At 27.2% G+C, this 18,021-nt stretch overlaps 2 protein-coding genes across 21 annotated transcripts in view; both read left to right on the top strand.

Moving 5' to 3' along the window:
- The first annotated feature begins 450 nt into the window (after window positions 1-450).
- Window positions 451-3,580, top strand: LOC102680213 (RNA polymerase II-associated protein 3). Its single transcript, XM_031510575.1, has 9 exons — window positions 451-742; window positions 887-1,160; window positions 1,271-1,481; window positions 1,658-1,819; window positions 1,885-2,012; window positions 2,168-2,271; window positions 2,343-3,097; window positions 3,153-3,323; window positions 3,402-3,580. The coding sequence occupies exons 1-9, from the start codon at window positions 588-590 to the stop codon at window positions 3,479-3,481; spliced, it is 2,040 nt and encodes a 679-aa protein (XP_031366435.1). The 5' UTR covers window positions 451-587; the 3' UTR covers window positions 3,482-3,580.
- A 371-nt stretch (window positions 3,581-3,951) lies between these two features.
- Window positions 3,952-18,021, top strand: part of LOC102678847 (histone-lysine N-methyltransferase 2C-like) — a 30,410-nt gene continuing 16,340 nt past the window's right edge. For 6 of the 20 annotated variants that reach the window (XM_031510570.1, XM_031510563.1, XM_031510569.1 and 3 more), the window contains exons 1-20: window positions 3,954-4,514; window positions 5,787-5,971; window positions 6,119-6,326; window positions 6,426-6,596; window positions 6,689-6,913; window positions 6,995-7,238; window positions 7,619-7,736; window positions 7,872-8,797; window positions 8,893-10,630; window positions 10,709-10,870; window positions 10,945-11,071; window positions 11,157-11,371; window positions 11,466-11,590; window positions 12,274-12,513; window positions 14,420-14,555; window positions 14,628-14,731; window positions 14,837-15,518; window positions 15,592-15,762; window positions 17,084-17,293; window positions 17,356-17,637. In XM_031510570.1, coding sequence (XP_031366430.1) covers window positions 5,821-5,971; window positions 6,119-6,326; window positions 6,426-6,596; window positions 6,689-6,913; window positions 6,995-7,238; window positions 7,619-7,736; window positions 7,872-8,797; window positions 8,893-10,630; window positions 10,709-10,870; window positions 10,945-11,071; window positions 11,157-11,371; window positions 11,466-11,590; window positions 12,274-12,513; window positions 14,420-14,555; window positions 14,628-14,731; window positions 14,837-15,518; window positions 15,592-15,762; window positions 17,084-17,293; window positions 17,356-17,637 — 6,235 coding nt within the window. In that variant the 5' untranslated portion in view covers window positions 3,954-4,514; window positions 5,787-5,820. Of the gene's footprint in view, window positions 4,650-5,786; window positions 5,972-6,118; window positions 6,327-6,425; window positions 6,597-6,688; window positions 6,914-6,994; window positions 7,239-7,618; window positions 7,737-7,871; window positions 8,798-8,892; window positions 10,631-10,708; window positions 10,871-10,944; window positions 11,072-11,156; window positions 11,372-11,465; window positions 11,591-12,273; window positions 13,027-14,419; window positions 14,556-14,627; window positions 14,732-14,836; window positions 15,519-15,591; window positions 15,763-17,083; window positions 17,294-17,355; window positions 17,638-18,021 lie in introns of those variants that run through there. The other 14 variants (XM_031510559.1, XM_031510558.1, XM_031510555.1 and 11 more) reach the window with 12 other exon arrangements.

The following is an 18,021-nucleotide window of genomic DNA, read 5'->3' as shown; positions in this document are numbered from 1 at the left end:
TATATATATATATATATATATATATATATATATATATGTGTGTATGTATAATATATATTTTCTATATTTATATATTTACTTATAATTAATAATATATATTAATAATAATTAAATAATAATTAATAATATTAATATTTCTATATAAAAATATAAATATTTATATAAATTTATATTAAATTTATCATTAATTGAAAATATCTCTTTATAATCTATATAGTTAACTATCAAATTTTTTTATATATTGTCTGGTTTAAATGAATATATTTATATGAATAAACATTCTAATATTAAATAATATAGAATAATTTTTAAATCAGTTATATAGATTTTAAACTAAATTAGATCTCGAAAATATAATCGAATACATATGCATTTGTTATTGATCTTTCGTTGGAAATGCATCATAAAGAATACTCCCTATGTTATCGATTGAGTTTGATACAAGCATATTGTGGATAAAGCTGATAATTTGGTATGCGTGTATCCATAGCAACTAATTAAACAGAAGATTGTAACAGAAACATATTCTCTTTTTTGTTGTAACAGAAAAATATTATTTCCAAAGAATAGATATTTTATTTGATATCATGATCGAAACAGATACAAATATTATTCATAATACAAAATGTGGACAAAAGTCATTGCTCGAAAGATATGATATACCGGTTGAGCATCTTTCATATGAATATATTTCTGAATGTACAAATGCAAAAAAATTGGAGCGTATAGTAACTATATTGCGGTAAGTAAAAATTGGGATTTTTAAAAATTAAATTCTAATAAATTTTTGAATATATATTTATTTTGAATATTTTTTTAATATTCTTTATATATTTTAATAATATAATATTTTTAATTTTTATACTTTGATACGTTTTGTTCACAGTTCTGGTGAAGAAGGATTTTATCCAGATTTAACAAAACATGCAGAAAAATGTTTAAATGTTATTAAGCCAACGAGTATAATTTTAAGAAAATCCGAACCCATTCTTAAACGTGATATGTTAGAACCAAATGAATGTAAAGAAATTGATAAAGATATTAATGATTGGATGTCTGAAATGCAGATTCGAGAAAAAGATTTAGAAGAAGGGAAAACAACTTTATTAAATCCTTTACCTTCGCCAGACATTCGGGAATTTAAAGAAGAATCTCTAAAAGTATTTAATTATTATCTAAATTTTGTTACATATATTATTTAATTATTCATATTAAATATGATATATAGTTATTTAAAAATATTTATGTTTTATTTGTTTAATTTAATTAGAAAAATTTTGCGACAAACTTAAAAAATACTAAAAATAAACGAATTGCTTCTTGTGATTATTCTGCTTGGGATAAATATGACGTTGATGTTGAACTAAATAAAATAGATATACGAGAAGATCAGCAAAAACTTGAAGCAAAGAAATTACAACAGAAACAAAAAGAAATTATAGAAAAAAAGAAGCTGGAAAAACATACGATTATCAATACATGTATGTTACAATCTTTAAATTTAAAATAGAATAAAATAAAAAATAAAAAAAATTATAATAATTATTTGAATAAATTTTTAATTATTTACAAAAATATATAAAAAAATTTTATAAATAAAAATATATATAAAAATATATATATATAAAATATATACAGAAAATAATTTTTTTATTAGCGGCATTAACAGGAACAGAATTAGACGTGATGGCAGATCAAGAAAGAGAAAAAGGAAACGAAGCTTATAAAGCTGGAGATTACGAGGAAGCTTTGGAACATTATAATATTAGCATAAAAATGAATTCGAATATAATTACACATAATAATCGAGCAATGACGTGTAAATAAAATTAGTTTTATTTATGTTATTAAAAAAAATCTATAGATTAAATTATATTTTTTCAGATATTAAACTTCAACGTTATCAAGATGCTCTTAAAGACTGTAACATAGTACTCAATGTAGAATGTATGAATATTAAAGCTCTTCTTCGTCGAGCTTTATGTTTAGATCATCTTGGAGAATCGTCTCAGGTATTCAAATAAAAATTTTTTTTATTCACTTTTTTCTTTGATTGCATGAATTTGAAAAAAAAATGATGTATATATAATAATAATATATATTATATTATATAATTATATATTTTTTATTAATTATATTATATATATAATTATACACATATAATTAGGCATTGGCAGATTGTGAAGCTGCTTTGATATTAGAACCTACTAATGCCGTAGCGATTGCTGGTGTGAAAAAATTAAGAAAACCTTGTGAATCTAGAAAAATAAGGTACGATAGAAAGATAATTATTTAACATATATTTAAACATATATTTAAATTGTTTACTTTTGCATTTTCAGAATGACTATCACAGAAGAACAAACTGAAGATACAAATAAAAAATTAATATCAAAATTAAATGAATTTGAAGAAAAAAAGAATTATGTTTCACAGTTTAACTCAAATAGTATATGCTATTGCGATAAAGCACCAGGTCCATCACGAAATTTAAATCCAAGTCCACATATTAAGGCTGAATATTGTCTTGAAAATAATAATAGAGAAACAACGATAATTAAAAATACTCTTTCAAAGAAATCTGAAAATATTCCAAAAGTAATTAATGTGAGCACTGAACTGTTCAAAAGTCCAGTTTCTTCTAACAATTATTCTTCAAATATGTCTAAATTATATCAAGAAAAAAATGATCCTGATCCCTTAACAACAAAACATAAATCAACTTTTTCTCGTACAAAATCTCCCATAGGAACTAATTCAGTTATTATTGAAGAATTACCTAATGAATCTAATAACAAGAATTATATAAATGTTGAAATCAAATCGAAGGAAACAACGAATAAAAATATATCCAACACAAAAATTAAGAACAAAAATAAATCATCCGATAAACAAGTAAAACTTAAAAATCTAACTAAAAATTGCGAAAAATATTATTTAAATGAGAAACCTAGAAAAATAGAAATGGCAGATAAATATAAAAATAAAACTAGTAAAGAAGAGAAACCTATTACAAAGATTACAAATAATTCATCAAAAAATGATTTTGATCTAGAAGTATATGCTCAATTATTAAGATCAGTAGATTTAAATTTAGGTTTGTATTTTAATCTAGCAACTATATAAAATTTATTGTCATAAAAATATTTTAGTTTTAGGAAATGAATTAGATGGAAACAAGTTCAGTACTATATTGCATTGTTTAGAACAATATTTTTGTACATCTGACAATATAGAACTTTTGAATAATTGTTTGAAATCAATCAGTCAAATGAAGCGTTTTTCAATTATCAATATGTTTATGAGTAGCGAAGATAAACAAGGTATACTCGCAATGAAAATTATATTAAATAATATATATATAATATTTATATAATTATTATAATATTTTTGCTTTATAGTTGTCAAAAACATATTCAATTTCTTAGAAGAGCATGGAACGTCAGAAGTTTCATCATTGCGACAAATTTATTGCATCTAAGAATACTATGCATGTATACATTTTAAAATGTTCGAATTTTGTAGTGACATTTCAAGTACCAACTTTATATCTTCTAGTAATAATACATAAGAAATTATACTAATAATATTGTTTTTTTTTAATTAATAAGTATATATAATTAATGCAAATTATTTTTATTTGAATAAAATATTATTTAAATATAAAAATATTTATAAAATATTTACACGAAAATATAGAAATATATAATATTTTTTTTAGTAAAATCACTAATTAAATCATGAAAATAAAAAATTCTAAAGATTTTTGTTGAATAAAACTTATTTTCTACCATATTATTTATAAAATTAAAACCACATGAAATTATTAATATGTATATTGCATCTGATAAGTTTTAGTAGTGAATTTTTTCGCCGATTCCCTACTTCAATATTTTCTTTGCATTTTCATCTATCATTCAATGATGGCAGCACATGTACAGTTCTAAGCGAGTGCGCACTCTGGCTTTGTTCCGACATCCGGACTCCGTGACTTTAGCGCTTCGTCAGTTGCGTACTCTTCCGTTCATGCAGCTTATGACATTTTTTTCTGTTACTACAAGATGTTTACTTGGATGAGTCCTGCGAATTTCGACGAGGATCCCGATAATTCCGCGTGCAAAGCCGCCATGAAACTGCTACGGAGACAACAGTAACTGGAAGGTACGTGATCCGGCGTGATTACGAGCGGCCCGGGTATGTTTATAGCCTGCAAACTCTGACATAGCAATGGCGTACTGTCGCCGTAAAGGCCGTGCCAACAAAATTGTCCTTTGCCTTATTTAATCTAAATTAATTGTGCACGCGGGAATTTAATCACAAAACAATGTTTCGTATGTGATGATACGGTTCATAGTGACAAGTACAGTTTGTGAGTTTTGGTGATGAAAAGTGGCATTTTTCGGTGATTATAGTGCCTCGGTTTTCCCCACTGTGGAATGACCGCCGATTGTCGAGCGGCACGCCATCCTGCTGTAGCTGACTGAGGACTATACTATAAAGAGATTAAAAACTATGTGAGTTCGAACCAAAAACGAGGTTGTGTCTTTTATTAACAGTGAAAATAATTTTTAAGTGAAACCAAATTTTTCCTATGAAAAATAATATTAGTATAGGAATTTATGATAAGACTAAGGAATAAGCATTGACACGTAAGAAAATGATTGATGTTTTGTACATCGCTTATACATGAATTATTAGTAACAATTTAAATAAATTTAAAAGATTTTGAATTATAAATATTATTTTAAGATTTTAAAAGATAAAAAATAAATGAAAGAATAAATATAAAATAAAATTTTGTAAATATTATGATTATATATATTTAAGATATATTTATGTAAAATATAATATTCTTTTATTTAAAAATAGACCTCTATAGTAAGAGCATTTTAAGAATAATTTAATATATGAATAATTAGTAATTGAAAATTTATTATTTTAGAAAAGAATTTTTATTTAGGATTATATATTAATATATTAATATATTTTAAAGATTTGTTTATCTCATGTTCAAAAAAATATTTATTTCCTTTTAAAAAAATCTAAGTTTCTAATTAAGGAATTATATATTTTGTGTTTAAATTATTTCAAAACATTTATGCTTAAAAAAAAACAGAGAAAAATATAATGTTTTATTTAAAAAAATATAAAAATATAAAATATGAAGTTGAGATTAAAATCAAAATTGAAATAATAAAATTGAAATTAATAATAAACATATAATATTGTATATGTTATAAAATTTGTTTGTATTTTTTTTATAATGAATTCTGTTATAACTGTCATTAATTTTTTTATGTACATATAATTCATATATATTATATTTTTATCTTTTAAATGTTATTGAATAAAGATAAATAATATAATTTATTTTATAAAAATTATAATGTTTTTAGATCAAAAATTATAGATCAAAAAAACTTATAATTAAATATAATTAATATATGTAATTATTAAAAAATATATTAAATAAATAATATATAAATATATTAAAAAATATAATTTATGATAATTTTACAATAATTTATTATAGTTAATAATTTATAAAATTATGAATAATGCAAAGAATATTACATATAAAATATTTTGTCAATTTTTTTAACATATATATTTTAATGTTCAATACATCAATATATCAAAAAAATTTAGGAAAAAAAGTATATTAAATTTAAGAAATATATTTAAAAATTTCATTGTAATTCTTTAATTTTTTAATATAAACATAAATTTACAAAAAATTGATTTTTAAATTCACATTTATAATATAAGTTTTTTTATTTACATAGGACTACATAGCAACAGAGGTCTAGTAAAGGTGCCATGGATGATGAAGAGCGTCTTGAGGGTGAGGAAGAAATGGAACTAGATGAAGCCTCTGATGGTGAAGATGAAGATGAAGAAACAACAGGAATTCCTGTATCACCAGCCAATTCAGAACTGCTTGGTCCTGTACCAACAACTCCTGGTAATAGTGAGTATATATATTCCTATATATACATATATATACATATATATATATATATATATATATTAATAAATTTATGGTATGAATAATTTATATTGTATTTTTAATATTTTTTATATAAAATGTTATTATAAAAATTATATATCATTTCAGAGGAAGCACAAAAGTTTGTTTCTCTTGCAGTAACCCCAGATGAAGCTTTTCATGATCCTTTACGGTACCAGAAATTTCCACTTCCTGGAGGTAAACCTTTAAATATTAGGCGAGGTCCAGGTAGACCTAGAAAAGAACGTCCACTTGGTATTACACGTGGTGGAGGTACTCGTAGACCTTTTGGAAGAGGGACCACTAGGGGTAAAGGGTTAGTATTTTGTAAAAATGAAATACATAAATATAATTAAATTAATTTATATGTAATATACAATTATATTTGATTTTTCTTTTCATTTTTATTTTTTAGTCTTGGATATGCAAGAGGTGTACCACGCCGTACTAAAAGTAAAGATGATGATACACATTCAGAATCCCCAAGTCCTCTTCGTCTTGGTGAAGATACTCCTGATGGAGAGACATCTAACACTGAGAGATGTATGCCAGCACCAGAAGAACCACCATATTTTCTAGAACAGTGGTAAGAATATTAAATATTTTTCTTTATATTTTTATATTAATTGCATTATAAGTAATAAAGAAAATATTTATTAAGAAAATATTATTTTTTAGGCCAGGAAAAGTATGTGCTTTATGTAATTTGGGTGAAAGAAGTCAATTAGGTCAGGGTGAATTATTAAGATTTACTTGCCCTGAAGGTTTCACTCCTGAAAAATCAACTAATCGCGACGAAATAACTGATCATCTTATTGATATATCTACTGGAGACAAAAGTCCACGTGCAGCAGGTCCTGGTGCTGTCACTTGTCGTAGACAAAAAAGTCTAGCTAAGTGCAGGTATTTAGTATTATTTATTATAATAAATTTTCATATATATAATTATTTTAATGTTAACTATAATCAAATTATTATTTATAGAAATACTAGTCTAACAAATTTTTCGGAACCAGTGGAAGAATTAACTATAGTAGGATATTCGGAAGAACCAGAAATAGGAACATTATTTGAATCAACTGGGCACTATTATGTTCATCAATCTTGTGCAGTATGGTCAAGCAATACTCAAGAGTTAACAACGGAATCGTTGAGTCCAGCGATAGTTCAAGCTTCATCGAGACGTTGCGCTTTTTGTTCTCATTATGGAGCTGGAATTCCTTGCAAAGTCAGTATTTTTTACTCTCTTTTTTTAAATCTTTTTTATAAATATGTATTTATATATACATAATTTTTCGAAATATTAATTTATTAAAATAGATTAGATTTTTTAAATTAAAAAAAAATAAATAAAGAAAAATAAAATCAATAAAAAATGAGATAGAAATTTATAAATAGTAAATTTATAAAAAATACTCAATTGATATCATAATTTGTTTAATATAAATTTGGTCTTAATATCAGCAGTTGATTAATTCACTAACCAATAGCTAAAGTTTCAGCATCTGATTTATATGCTAAATGTTTTGTTTATTTGATCTGATTTAATACATAATACAGAGTCAATTATAATAAAAAGTACAATATATGTATTTTACTTTTTAATAGGTGGCATCGTGCAATCGTTATTTTCATTTACCATGTGCTGCAGCTTCAAGTTGTTTCCAAGATACAAAAAGTTTATCCCTTTTTTGCAGTCAACATTTGGGACAGGTTCCACTTCTATGTAAGTGCTATGTAATCGTTTATTTGGCTAAAAAATTTATATAGAATATTTGTGTATATTATGATATGTATACTATTTGTGTAGAATATTTATGTATATTAAATGTACATATTTATATATTCTCTTTTATTTTAGTGAACGGTGATGTTACATGTATGCAGTGCTGTGGAATGGGAGATGTTTCCAACTTAGTAATGTGTTCCATTTGCGGCCAACATTACCATGGTAGTTGTGTTGGTTTGGCATTATTACCTGGTGTACGAGCTGGCTGGCAGTGTGCATCTTGCAGAGTATGTCAAGTGTGCCGTCAACCAGAAGATGTTTCAAAAGTAATGTTATGTGAACGTTGTGAAAAAGCGTATCATCCTAGTTGTTTACGACCAATTGTTACATCTATACCTAAATATGGTTGGAAGTGTAAGTGCTGCCGTGTATGCACAGACTGTGGTTCGCGTACACCAGGCGCTGGTCTTTCATCACGGTGGCATTCCCATTACACTGTATGTGATTCGTGTTACCAACAAAGAAACAAAGGTTTTTCGTGTCCTCTTTGTAGAAAGGCATATCGAGCTGCCGCGTATAGAGAAATGGTTCAATGTAGTGCATGTAAAAAATTTGTTCATGGTACCTGTGACCCTGAGGCTGATCCATTAACTTATCAACATCGTAAAGAAGTTAAACCTGATTATGAATATGTTTGTCTACATTGCAAAAATATGGCACTTGTAAAAAGAAAAGATAATATTGACGATTATGGTGGAGATTTAAGTTTAAGTGCATCGCAAGAAAGTCTGTACGGTGATGGAGATTCGTCAGAATTTGATTATCAAGGAGGATCAGAGGAAGCACTGTATTCTATAGGTCTTGGAAAAGGAAAACCATTTTGTGCATCTAAAATTGCAAAAAAGCGACTAGGACTTGGAGGTGGAATTATTGGCCGACCAAAAGGAATTGGTAAACTTGGATATCAAAAACGACAAAAAATGACAGAGTTTGGAAGAAAAAGAGGGCCCAAAGCAAAAATGAGAGGTATTTTTGGTGTACCAGGTGTAGGACTACAGGTAAAATTTATTTTTTATATTAGTTCTTAATGTTTTAATGTCTTTTTTTTTTACAAAAATAAATATGTTTTAATTGTATATATTAATTATTACAGAGACCAATGTCAGACTCATTTTCAAAAGAAGATGAACCAGGTATTGAAAATAGACTTGTATTATGTTCTGCAAAAGATAAATTTGTATTGACTCAAGATATTTGCGTAATGTGTGGTGCGATTGGCACTGACCAAGAAGGATGTTTAATTGCTTGTGCACAATGTGGTCAATGTTATCATCCTTATTGTGCTAATGTCAAAGTTACTAAAGTAATATTACAAAAAGGTTGGCGGTGCCTTGATTGTACAGTATGTGAAGGTTGTGGTGAAAGAAATGATGAGGGTCGTTTGATTTTATGTGATGATTGTGATATCAGTTATCATATTTATTGTATGGATCCACCATTAGATTATGTGCCACATGGAACATGGAAGTGCAAATGGTGTGCCCATTGTCAAACATGTGGTTCAAATGATCCAGGATTTAATAGTAGTTGGCAAAAAAATTATACACAGTGTGGTCCTTGTGCATCTCATACTGCCTGCATATCTTGTCAAGAAGCATATAATGAAGGTGATTTAATAATACAATGCATTCAATGTGAAAGATGGTTGCATTGTGCATGTGATTCGATTAAAAGTGAAGCAGAAGCTGAAAAATGTGCAGAAGAAGGTTATATTTGTATACTTTGTCGTCCAAGAGATATTCCACCACCCCATCTTTTATGTAGTCAACCGAAACCACAACCAAACAAATATCCTCGTTCTCCACCACCGACATCACGTAGTCCTGAACTTTATAAACCTTCTCCTCAACAATATTTAATTGACGGCGTTTATTTATCTGAAGCTGGTATGAATCACATAAAATCATTGACTTCAGAACACCAACAAACAAGAAAGAAAAGAAGAAAAATACATCCTTTAATTGATAAAGAAGCAGACATAATGGCAACTATAGAATCTGTAGTTGCTGGTGGGAGTTTAGATAATTCTTTAGAAGAAAATGGAGGAAAAATAGATTTAGCAGATGTTAAAGATGAACCAACAGAAGTACTCAAAGAAGGTATGGTATGGACGCCACGTGGTGATCAACCACCACCAGAAGGTTTTAGTATTTATACAACTGAAAATGGCATACCAATTTTAAGACGTAAACGACAACGTAACTTACAAAAGTTAGGCATCGGTGGTTTTATTGTTAGATTAAGAGGCACTCGCAAAGATAAAGAAGAAGATGGAGATACAGAAAAACCATCGGATTCAACAGTTGTAAATGATGATAAACCACGTAGAAAACCACAGAGAAGAAAACCAAAGACAAAACTTTCCGAATGTTTTCCTCTCTACATGCAAGAGGCGTTCTTTGGTAAAGATCTTATGGATACAACCAAAGATAAGGAATTGGAAAGTAGCAGTGAATCAGATAGTGAGCGAAATGTATCTGGAAATGCAGATACTATTCAATTATCTCAAGATGAATTAAAAGCAATGGAACAAGTTAAAGCTAAACAAGAAAAGGAAGAAGAGAAAGTACCTCCAGAAGCACCTATAAAACGTGAAGAAATTGTAGATGACGAAGGTAGTGATACTGAAGCTCTTGGTGATATATTGCCTATTTCGGGTGATTTACTTGACAATGATCTTGTTAATACTATAATGAATGAACCAGATGAAGACTTAGCAAAAGCTAGTGAAGCATTAGATGAACTGGATGATACACCAGGAACGACTAAAGATGAATTAACAGATATTCTCAGTCCACATTTCAATATAGAATCAATGGTCAGAGATACAGGTAGACTATTATCAATTTTTTATTATTTATAATAATAATAATAATAATAATATTAATTATTAGTTATATTTTTATTAGGTTTACCTAACATGGATAGTAAAGATATTGAAGAAATATTTAAAGGAGTTTTAACTGATGAATCTCAAGAATCTCAAGAATCATCAGTCTTTCCTGTTCAAGCTCAACCATCACATCCTACATCTTCAACAACACCTCTTGTATCTCCATTACCACATCCTGGTAAACTAATTTAATAATTATTTTTGATAAAAATTATGATTTAAAATACATAGTTTTCATAAAAAATATAATAGGTATACAAACAACAATGCCTATAGCAAGACCTCAAGTACCTGGTACACTACCTTCTGTTGGTCAATCTAATTTAAATTCTCCAATGAGTTTTCCACCACCATCTCCATATCATTCAGAATACAGCAAGTATGTTCATATATAATAAAATTGAAAAGTAAAATATTTTAAATAATTTTTTTTTCTTTTTCTTTTTTCATTTTATATTTTATAGTAGTCCACAATTCAGTCCTGCTTTCTCTGAACCAAGAAGTCCATGGGTCAATCCTGATGATGAGGGTACTTCATCAACAAGCAATACTACAATTTCATATAACCAAAGAAGTAATCTTAAAATGGAAGCTGATGAAGCTTTAGGTCCAGGAGCTACTATATCTTCTGTACTTTATGCAAATATTAATCATCCAGAATGGAAAACAGAATATCCAGGTATATTTATTTTATTTTTTATTTATAAATATATCTTAGATATAAACTTAATTTAAATAATTATATTAATTTGTATTTATATATATTATTTAAGCTTGGTCAGAAAGATGTAAACAAATATTAAAAAAATGGCGTGCATTGCCCAATGATAAAAAAGCTCCATATCTAACACTGGCACGAGATAATAGAGCTGCAATTCGAATGAAAAAGACTCAGCAGGTAGGAATGTTTTTAGAATACTTTTAAAGAAAAATATAAGTGCTAGAAAAGCGTGAATCTTTATGTGAATCGTATCCATTGTCATCTTTAAAGATGTCTTGTGCTAACACACAGGTCAAACTAACAGCTTGTCCTTTGTGTCCAATACCTGTACTTACAATTATTGAAATTTCATTTACATGATCTGTTTAAAGAAGAAACTTGATAATATAATATAAAAATATAAACAATTAACTGCAATATAAAAAATTCAAAATTACGTTAACTTATAATTATTCTTTTGATATTATATTACATTGAAATATATTTATTCTTTTATATTGGACATAATATGCAATTGCTTTATCTTTATGTTAATCATCATGATGAATGTTATTACATTATTTAATTACATTCAAACATATTCTTTACTTACCTTCTAAATATAAATCACCATTTTTCTAACAATATTTAATCATATCTTCTGTCAGATCATGTTTCATTAGAAATGTAGATGCTAATTTGATATTTTAGGAATACCGATTTAAATCTAGCTTTTTCCCAATAGTGATCCTTCATTTTCCTTAGAATCCTCTGAAGAATTGAATTTTACACTATTACCTTTGTATGATGTATTTTCGAAATATGTAAGCCATGAATACTATAATGTAAGTGTGTGAACGAGGCACCCCTTGAACCGACAGATATCCAAGGATATACCAAGCACGACCCCAGTCACTGCAACAAGTGCACCTACCATCATCACCAAACCTGTCACAACTATGACATCAGCTCAAGTTTCTCCAGTAGTAGCTATGGCTTCCAACCAAAGGCAGATTGGACTTTTGACCTCAGTGGGCAGTGAAAAGACACAGGAAAAGAATGGAATGACTGTGTCGACAGCAGGAGTGACAGTATCAACAGTTAGCAGTCATCATGCGGAGGTGTGTGCGGTGCAGGGACCGCCGAAGCAGCTAACATCTACTTCCCCGAGTCCTTCTCCAACATCCACGACCCCTTCTTCTTCACCCAGGCCCAATTCTGTGAATTCTATTAATTCCATTAACAGCCTGGCGCACCAAGAGATATCCGGTAGCCAGGCTAGAGTAGCTCAGTCGTCAGCCACGCCTTGCACATCAGCAACTGCTTCTTACTGCAACATGGGCGCCGGTGAAGGGCAGCATCAAACGTCACCATCCCAGCAACGTCCTACACCTGCTCACATTACGATCAGTACCAGTACTATCGCTAACAGTCTGAGCATTTCTCAGGCATCTCCCACTACCAACGTTATGGTGGGAGTAGGTCCTGTTCGCCAATTATCCTCGGTAGACCACCAGATTAGAGTGCTCACCCCATCTGAAATCATGCGCACCCTTCCTTCCCTCAGCCAGGAGCACTACGATCCGCCACCCACTGCAATTATTCACACTGTACCTGTACAGTCCCCGGCTATGGTGAGCCACCTATTCTGTGCCTCTAGTGTCTTGCTTTGTGCCACGTGTCTGATCAGCATTTAATATTCCATTTTTAGAACAAAAATAATAGAATTATTGTTATATATGCATCAGTCTCAATGATACTTTAGTTATTTTTATCAAAGATATAGAATATTCCAATCTTTAATGCATTATTGATATGATAAATAGTCTCATGTAATGAATCATATCTCATGTTGTTAAGATATATTATTATTTTTATTTAATAATATTTAGTTTAATTGATCAGACACTTTTTATTATAAATTATTTATTATTTATAAATTTTATATTAGATAATTTGTTGGACTGTACTATTGCAAATATTTTATTTTGCATATTTTATTATATTGTAATGGCATGTTAAAGACAACTGGTAGCACATATTTTTCTTTTTTCCTATTCCTTCATTCCAAAAATATTTCATATGAATATAATTATATTTCATATAAAAATAAATATATTTAACTTCCTATCTATCCATATGATATTGCTTTTTTAAATTGTGTTATAAATTATTGGTAGATATTTGTTGAATGTAATATGTTATACCTACAATAATATTATAATTAATTTTACTAACGTTTGTCGCTTTTTACATTTTCAGATGCTTATGTTTTTAGTAGTACAAACACAACAGTATTTTAGATTTGGTGTTATTATTTTTATACATATTATGATTATATATATATATGTTTAATTATTATTATTTAATCATATTTAATAATATAATTTAAATTTTTAATTGCTAACAATATATTTAAAATATAATTTTAAATTATTTTAAAGTATTTATGATTTCAGTTGTATATGATTTTTATTATAAATATAATAAATTTTTTTTATTTTATTTAATATGCATAAGAAGAATGATCTATCTTTGCAAGACAAAATATATTTTTTTTATTCAATGATACAGTGCATGGAAATATAAATTAATCTGAAATAAATGTTTATGGGTGTTTTGTGTGATAAAAAAAATTCTTTATATAAACTTTTGATTAAATAATTATTCTAGATGGTGGCTGGTTATTATAACTATGTTGCATATATAAATATTAAGATTTTGCTAATTATATTAATTTAGTAATATCATTTGAATGTTAAATTTAAAGTACACTTGGCTGATTGTCAATTTGCCTTATTGTATATTTTATATTGCTTCGAGAAAAAATGGATCACTATATTCTTAAATTATTTCGTTAATTAAATAATTAAATAATTAAATAATAAAAAATATTAAAAATTTCGAAATAAAATATTTTATTATTATTAAATAATTCGTATTAAATATTTTATTGACACAGATTGTAAGAATATAATGATCTTCTTTTTAATTAATTTTTAGATCTAATAAAATTGTTTTTAACAGGAACAAGAGAGACTTTCCAATAGAGATCGTTCCAGTAGAGAAGCTGAACAAGAACGTCAATGGAAACAATTACAAGCATTGCGTCAACAGCAAGCACAAATGCAACAACAAGTTATTCACGAACAACGTGTACATGGTATGTAATTCTAAACTAAAATATATACATATTATAACACTATTTAAATTTTGGACTTATGTTTTTTGATAGCTATTACTAGAGTTCATAGACAAATAAGTGAAGATAATACAACTCAAGTAAATGCCGACAATACTACAGGATTAACAACACAACTACAAGTTTCCACATCACAGGTAAAATTTTAGTTAATACTATTATGTATTTTTGATACTTTTAATACTACAATGTATTTTTGCAATGATCGAAATATATTTTTATAAATATTATTTATTTTATAGGATGGAAATCATATGGGACCATTAGCTTCACCGTCTCCAGGATCACGCAATACATTTGCCGCTCCTTCCATAAAAGTTACACGAGGTTTAGCACCTCAAAGTCCTCATCAGAGTATACCACGTTTACCCACTCAATCTTGTACAACAATGACACGTCCAGTTGGAAATGTTGTTAGACCAGGAATGCCAAATAATTTTACACAACCACCCTCTCCGTTTTCTCCGCAAGCGCCACAGTCTCCTCATGATTTTCCACAGTCTCCAGCTTCATCACAACCTCAAGATCATTTTCAACGTTTTGATAATACTGAAGCTTATTCTCAAGCTTCTCAAACTCCTAGGTCACAAATTGGTACATCATCATACTCCACTTCTCCAAGAAGCGATGTCTTTTCTCAACCACCAGGTACACCACGGCCTATGTTTAATGCTCCTACTACTCGTCCTTCTACTCATGTATATGCACCATCTCGTACACCTGATCCATACAGTAGCCAGCCTCCCACACCTTCTCCTGCTCCAAATTATTCCTCACCAAGGCCAGAATCTCGACAAGATTCACAACAACCTGAAGTGTTCAATCAACAATCAGAAGTGATTAATAATAGACAATTACGTGATCTTTTGCAAAGACAACAATTTAATAAAAAAATGGAACCTGTGAGCACTACATGGAATCAAGGTATATTATATAGCAGAGATTATGTCATTTTATTTAAATCATACATTTCAAGTAAGTTTGTATCAATTTCTAGATAGTCAAAATAATACGGAAAGCAATCAACAATTTGATACAGGTCATGTACAACTTCCACAACAAGCGGCAACTAGTACTGGTGAAGGTACTTTCAGGCATCCTTTACCTCCTGGTATTGTTAGAGCTAGGATGCCTATTCAACCAAATGTTTTAATAAGAAATCAAATTGGTAATATTCTATATTTTTTATTTTTTCTTATTATTAGATCATTTCATGTCTAAATTAATCATTTTTTTCCTTGTTTTGGATTTTATTCAAATTGAAATATAATATATGATATAATATGATATGATATATAAAGATATAATATGAAATATAATATTCACATAAAATTAAAAGGATATGAGTCATTATTGATTTTATATTTGTTTAAAAATTATAGGCCTTTAAATTTTGCATAGATTTGAATATTTATCTTGAAAAAATTTATCAGATTTATTTCATCTTTTCTTTTCATTTTTGAAAAAATGGAAAAATTTTTAAAATATATCTTTTTTGAATCGAAAAATTATTTTTTTAATATCAAAAATTATAAATTTTTATTTTTCAATTTTCAGTTTGAGATTGTGTTTTTAAAAAATTGAAAAAGATACTTCAAAGTGTTTTCTATGAATTAATTGAATCTTATTTTGATTTGAATCAATTAATAAACGAAAATTAATTGACAATTAATTTTAAATAACAAATTGAAAAATAGTGATGTTGCTCCATTTTAAGTAAATAGATTATTACTTTGGTCACAACAGTCGATTGGTCGTATCATTACTATCTTATATCTGCTCTTTTAGAAATGATGATTATGAAATCAAATGGTTTTATTAACATCTCAATAATATTCATCTATTTTTTTTATTATTACTATCTCATAATTTATAGTAATTACTATTTCATTAATAATTTGTAAAAATTTGTAAAAAAATTTTAATCTATCTTGTATAAATTTAGAAAAATGTTATATTCAAAATTTTTTATACCATTGTAAATATTTAAAATTATTTTTTTTTTTCTAAAATAAAACTTAGATTTAAGTTTACATACAAGATATACTTAAGATTTATTAATATAATACTTTCTCAATGAAACTGTTGCAAATTACATATATATTATTATATTATATATCTATATCTATTATTATATATATAATTATATATATCATATATCATGATTTTGATGCCGCTAACTTTTTTTTTTACATTATACAATATAAGACAACATTATATAATAAAAGATCATGTGTTGGAATCACAAATTCTGTAAAAAACTTTCAAATGTATATATATTATATATACATTTTTAAATAAATACAAAATGAGAAAAATGATGATTTATATCTTTTTAATCTCATATAAATTATATTATATTTCAATTTGATAAAACTCAAGACATCAATGAAAAAAATGATCAATTTGGTAAAAAATGATTTTCACAATTATAATATTATAAAGTACTTGCTATTTCATTTCACTAATTTTACTTAACATATGTTTAGGAATAAATTCAAGACATCCTGTGGCAGGAAATATAGATGCCAGAATACAAAATATAGATCCACGAACTAGAATGCTTTTACAAAGACCACAAGTAACTGCAACCATACCTCAACATTTTCAAGGAAACCAGACTTTACAAACACGTATGCCAGCTGTAAGAAATTCTATTACAGAACCTTATGATGTCTTACAACAACAAAGATTTCCAGGTATATGAAATTTGAAATTATATGATATTGTTCTTATACTTTAACAAATATTTTATTTATAGATCCCAATCAAGGACAAAATATAACTCAACGTATAGTACGAACACCTCAAGATAACTTAAATCAGGGAATTAGAATGTTAAATCAAGGAGTTGGTATAAGAGCTCCTTTGATACCAACAACGGTTAATGAAGCCACTGTTAGTCCTTCTGAATCATCAGAAATTCCTGATAATGTTACTGCAGAACTTGAAAAGTTAGAACAAGAAGGAGCACCAATGGTTGAGGTCGAGGGCGTAAGTGCAATATTGGGAGACTTAGGAGATGATGATGATGAACTGCTTGGTAAGTAATATGTAATAATTTGCAATTTGTTTTATTTTTAATTATATATATTATTATAGAATATTTATAGTAATAGTAATCACGATTTTTAATCAAAATACAATTTAAAATTAATTTTTTTGTTTATTTTAAAGCTAATTAGTTTCATTAAACAAAAATTAATCAATTTCCAATAAATTACAATAATAAATATTAATATTTTTAAAAATCTCTTTTTTTTCAATAAAAATCATTTTAATGTTTTTAAATAGTATTATGTAATTTTAATTATATTCATTTTTATTTCAATTATATTTAATGTCAAGATAAATGAAATGATCTGTACTATCACATAAAATCAATTCATAAATCTGAATTAATTTTATTTTAATATTTTTAATATTA

Source organism: Apis dorsata, unplaced genomic scaffold (genome assembly GCF_000469605.1).
Source record: "Apis dorsata unplaced genomic scaffold, Apis dorsata 1.3 scaffold_242, whole genome shotgun sequence".
Taxonomy (NCBI): Eukaryota; Metazoa; Arthropoda; class Insecta; order Hymenoptera; family Apidae; genus Apis; species Apis dorsata.
The sequence above is the reverse complement of the archived record's forward strand: the minus strand, read 5'-3'. Positions and strand labels throughout refer to the sequence as shown.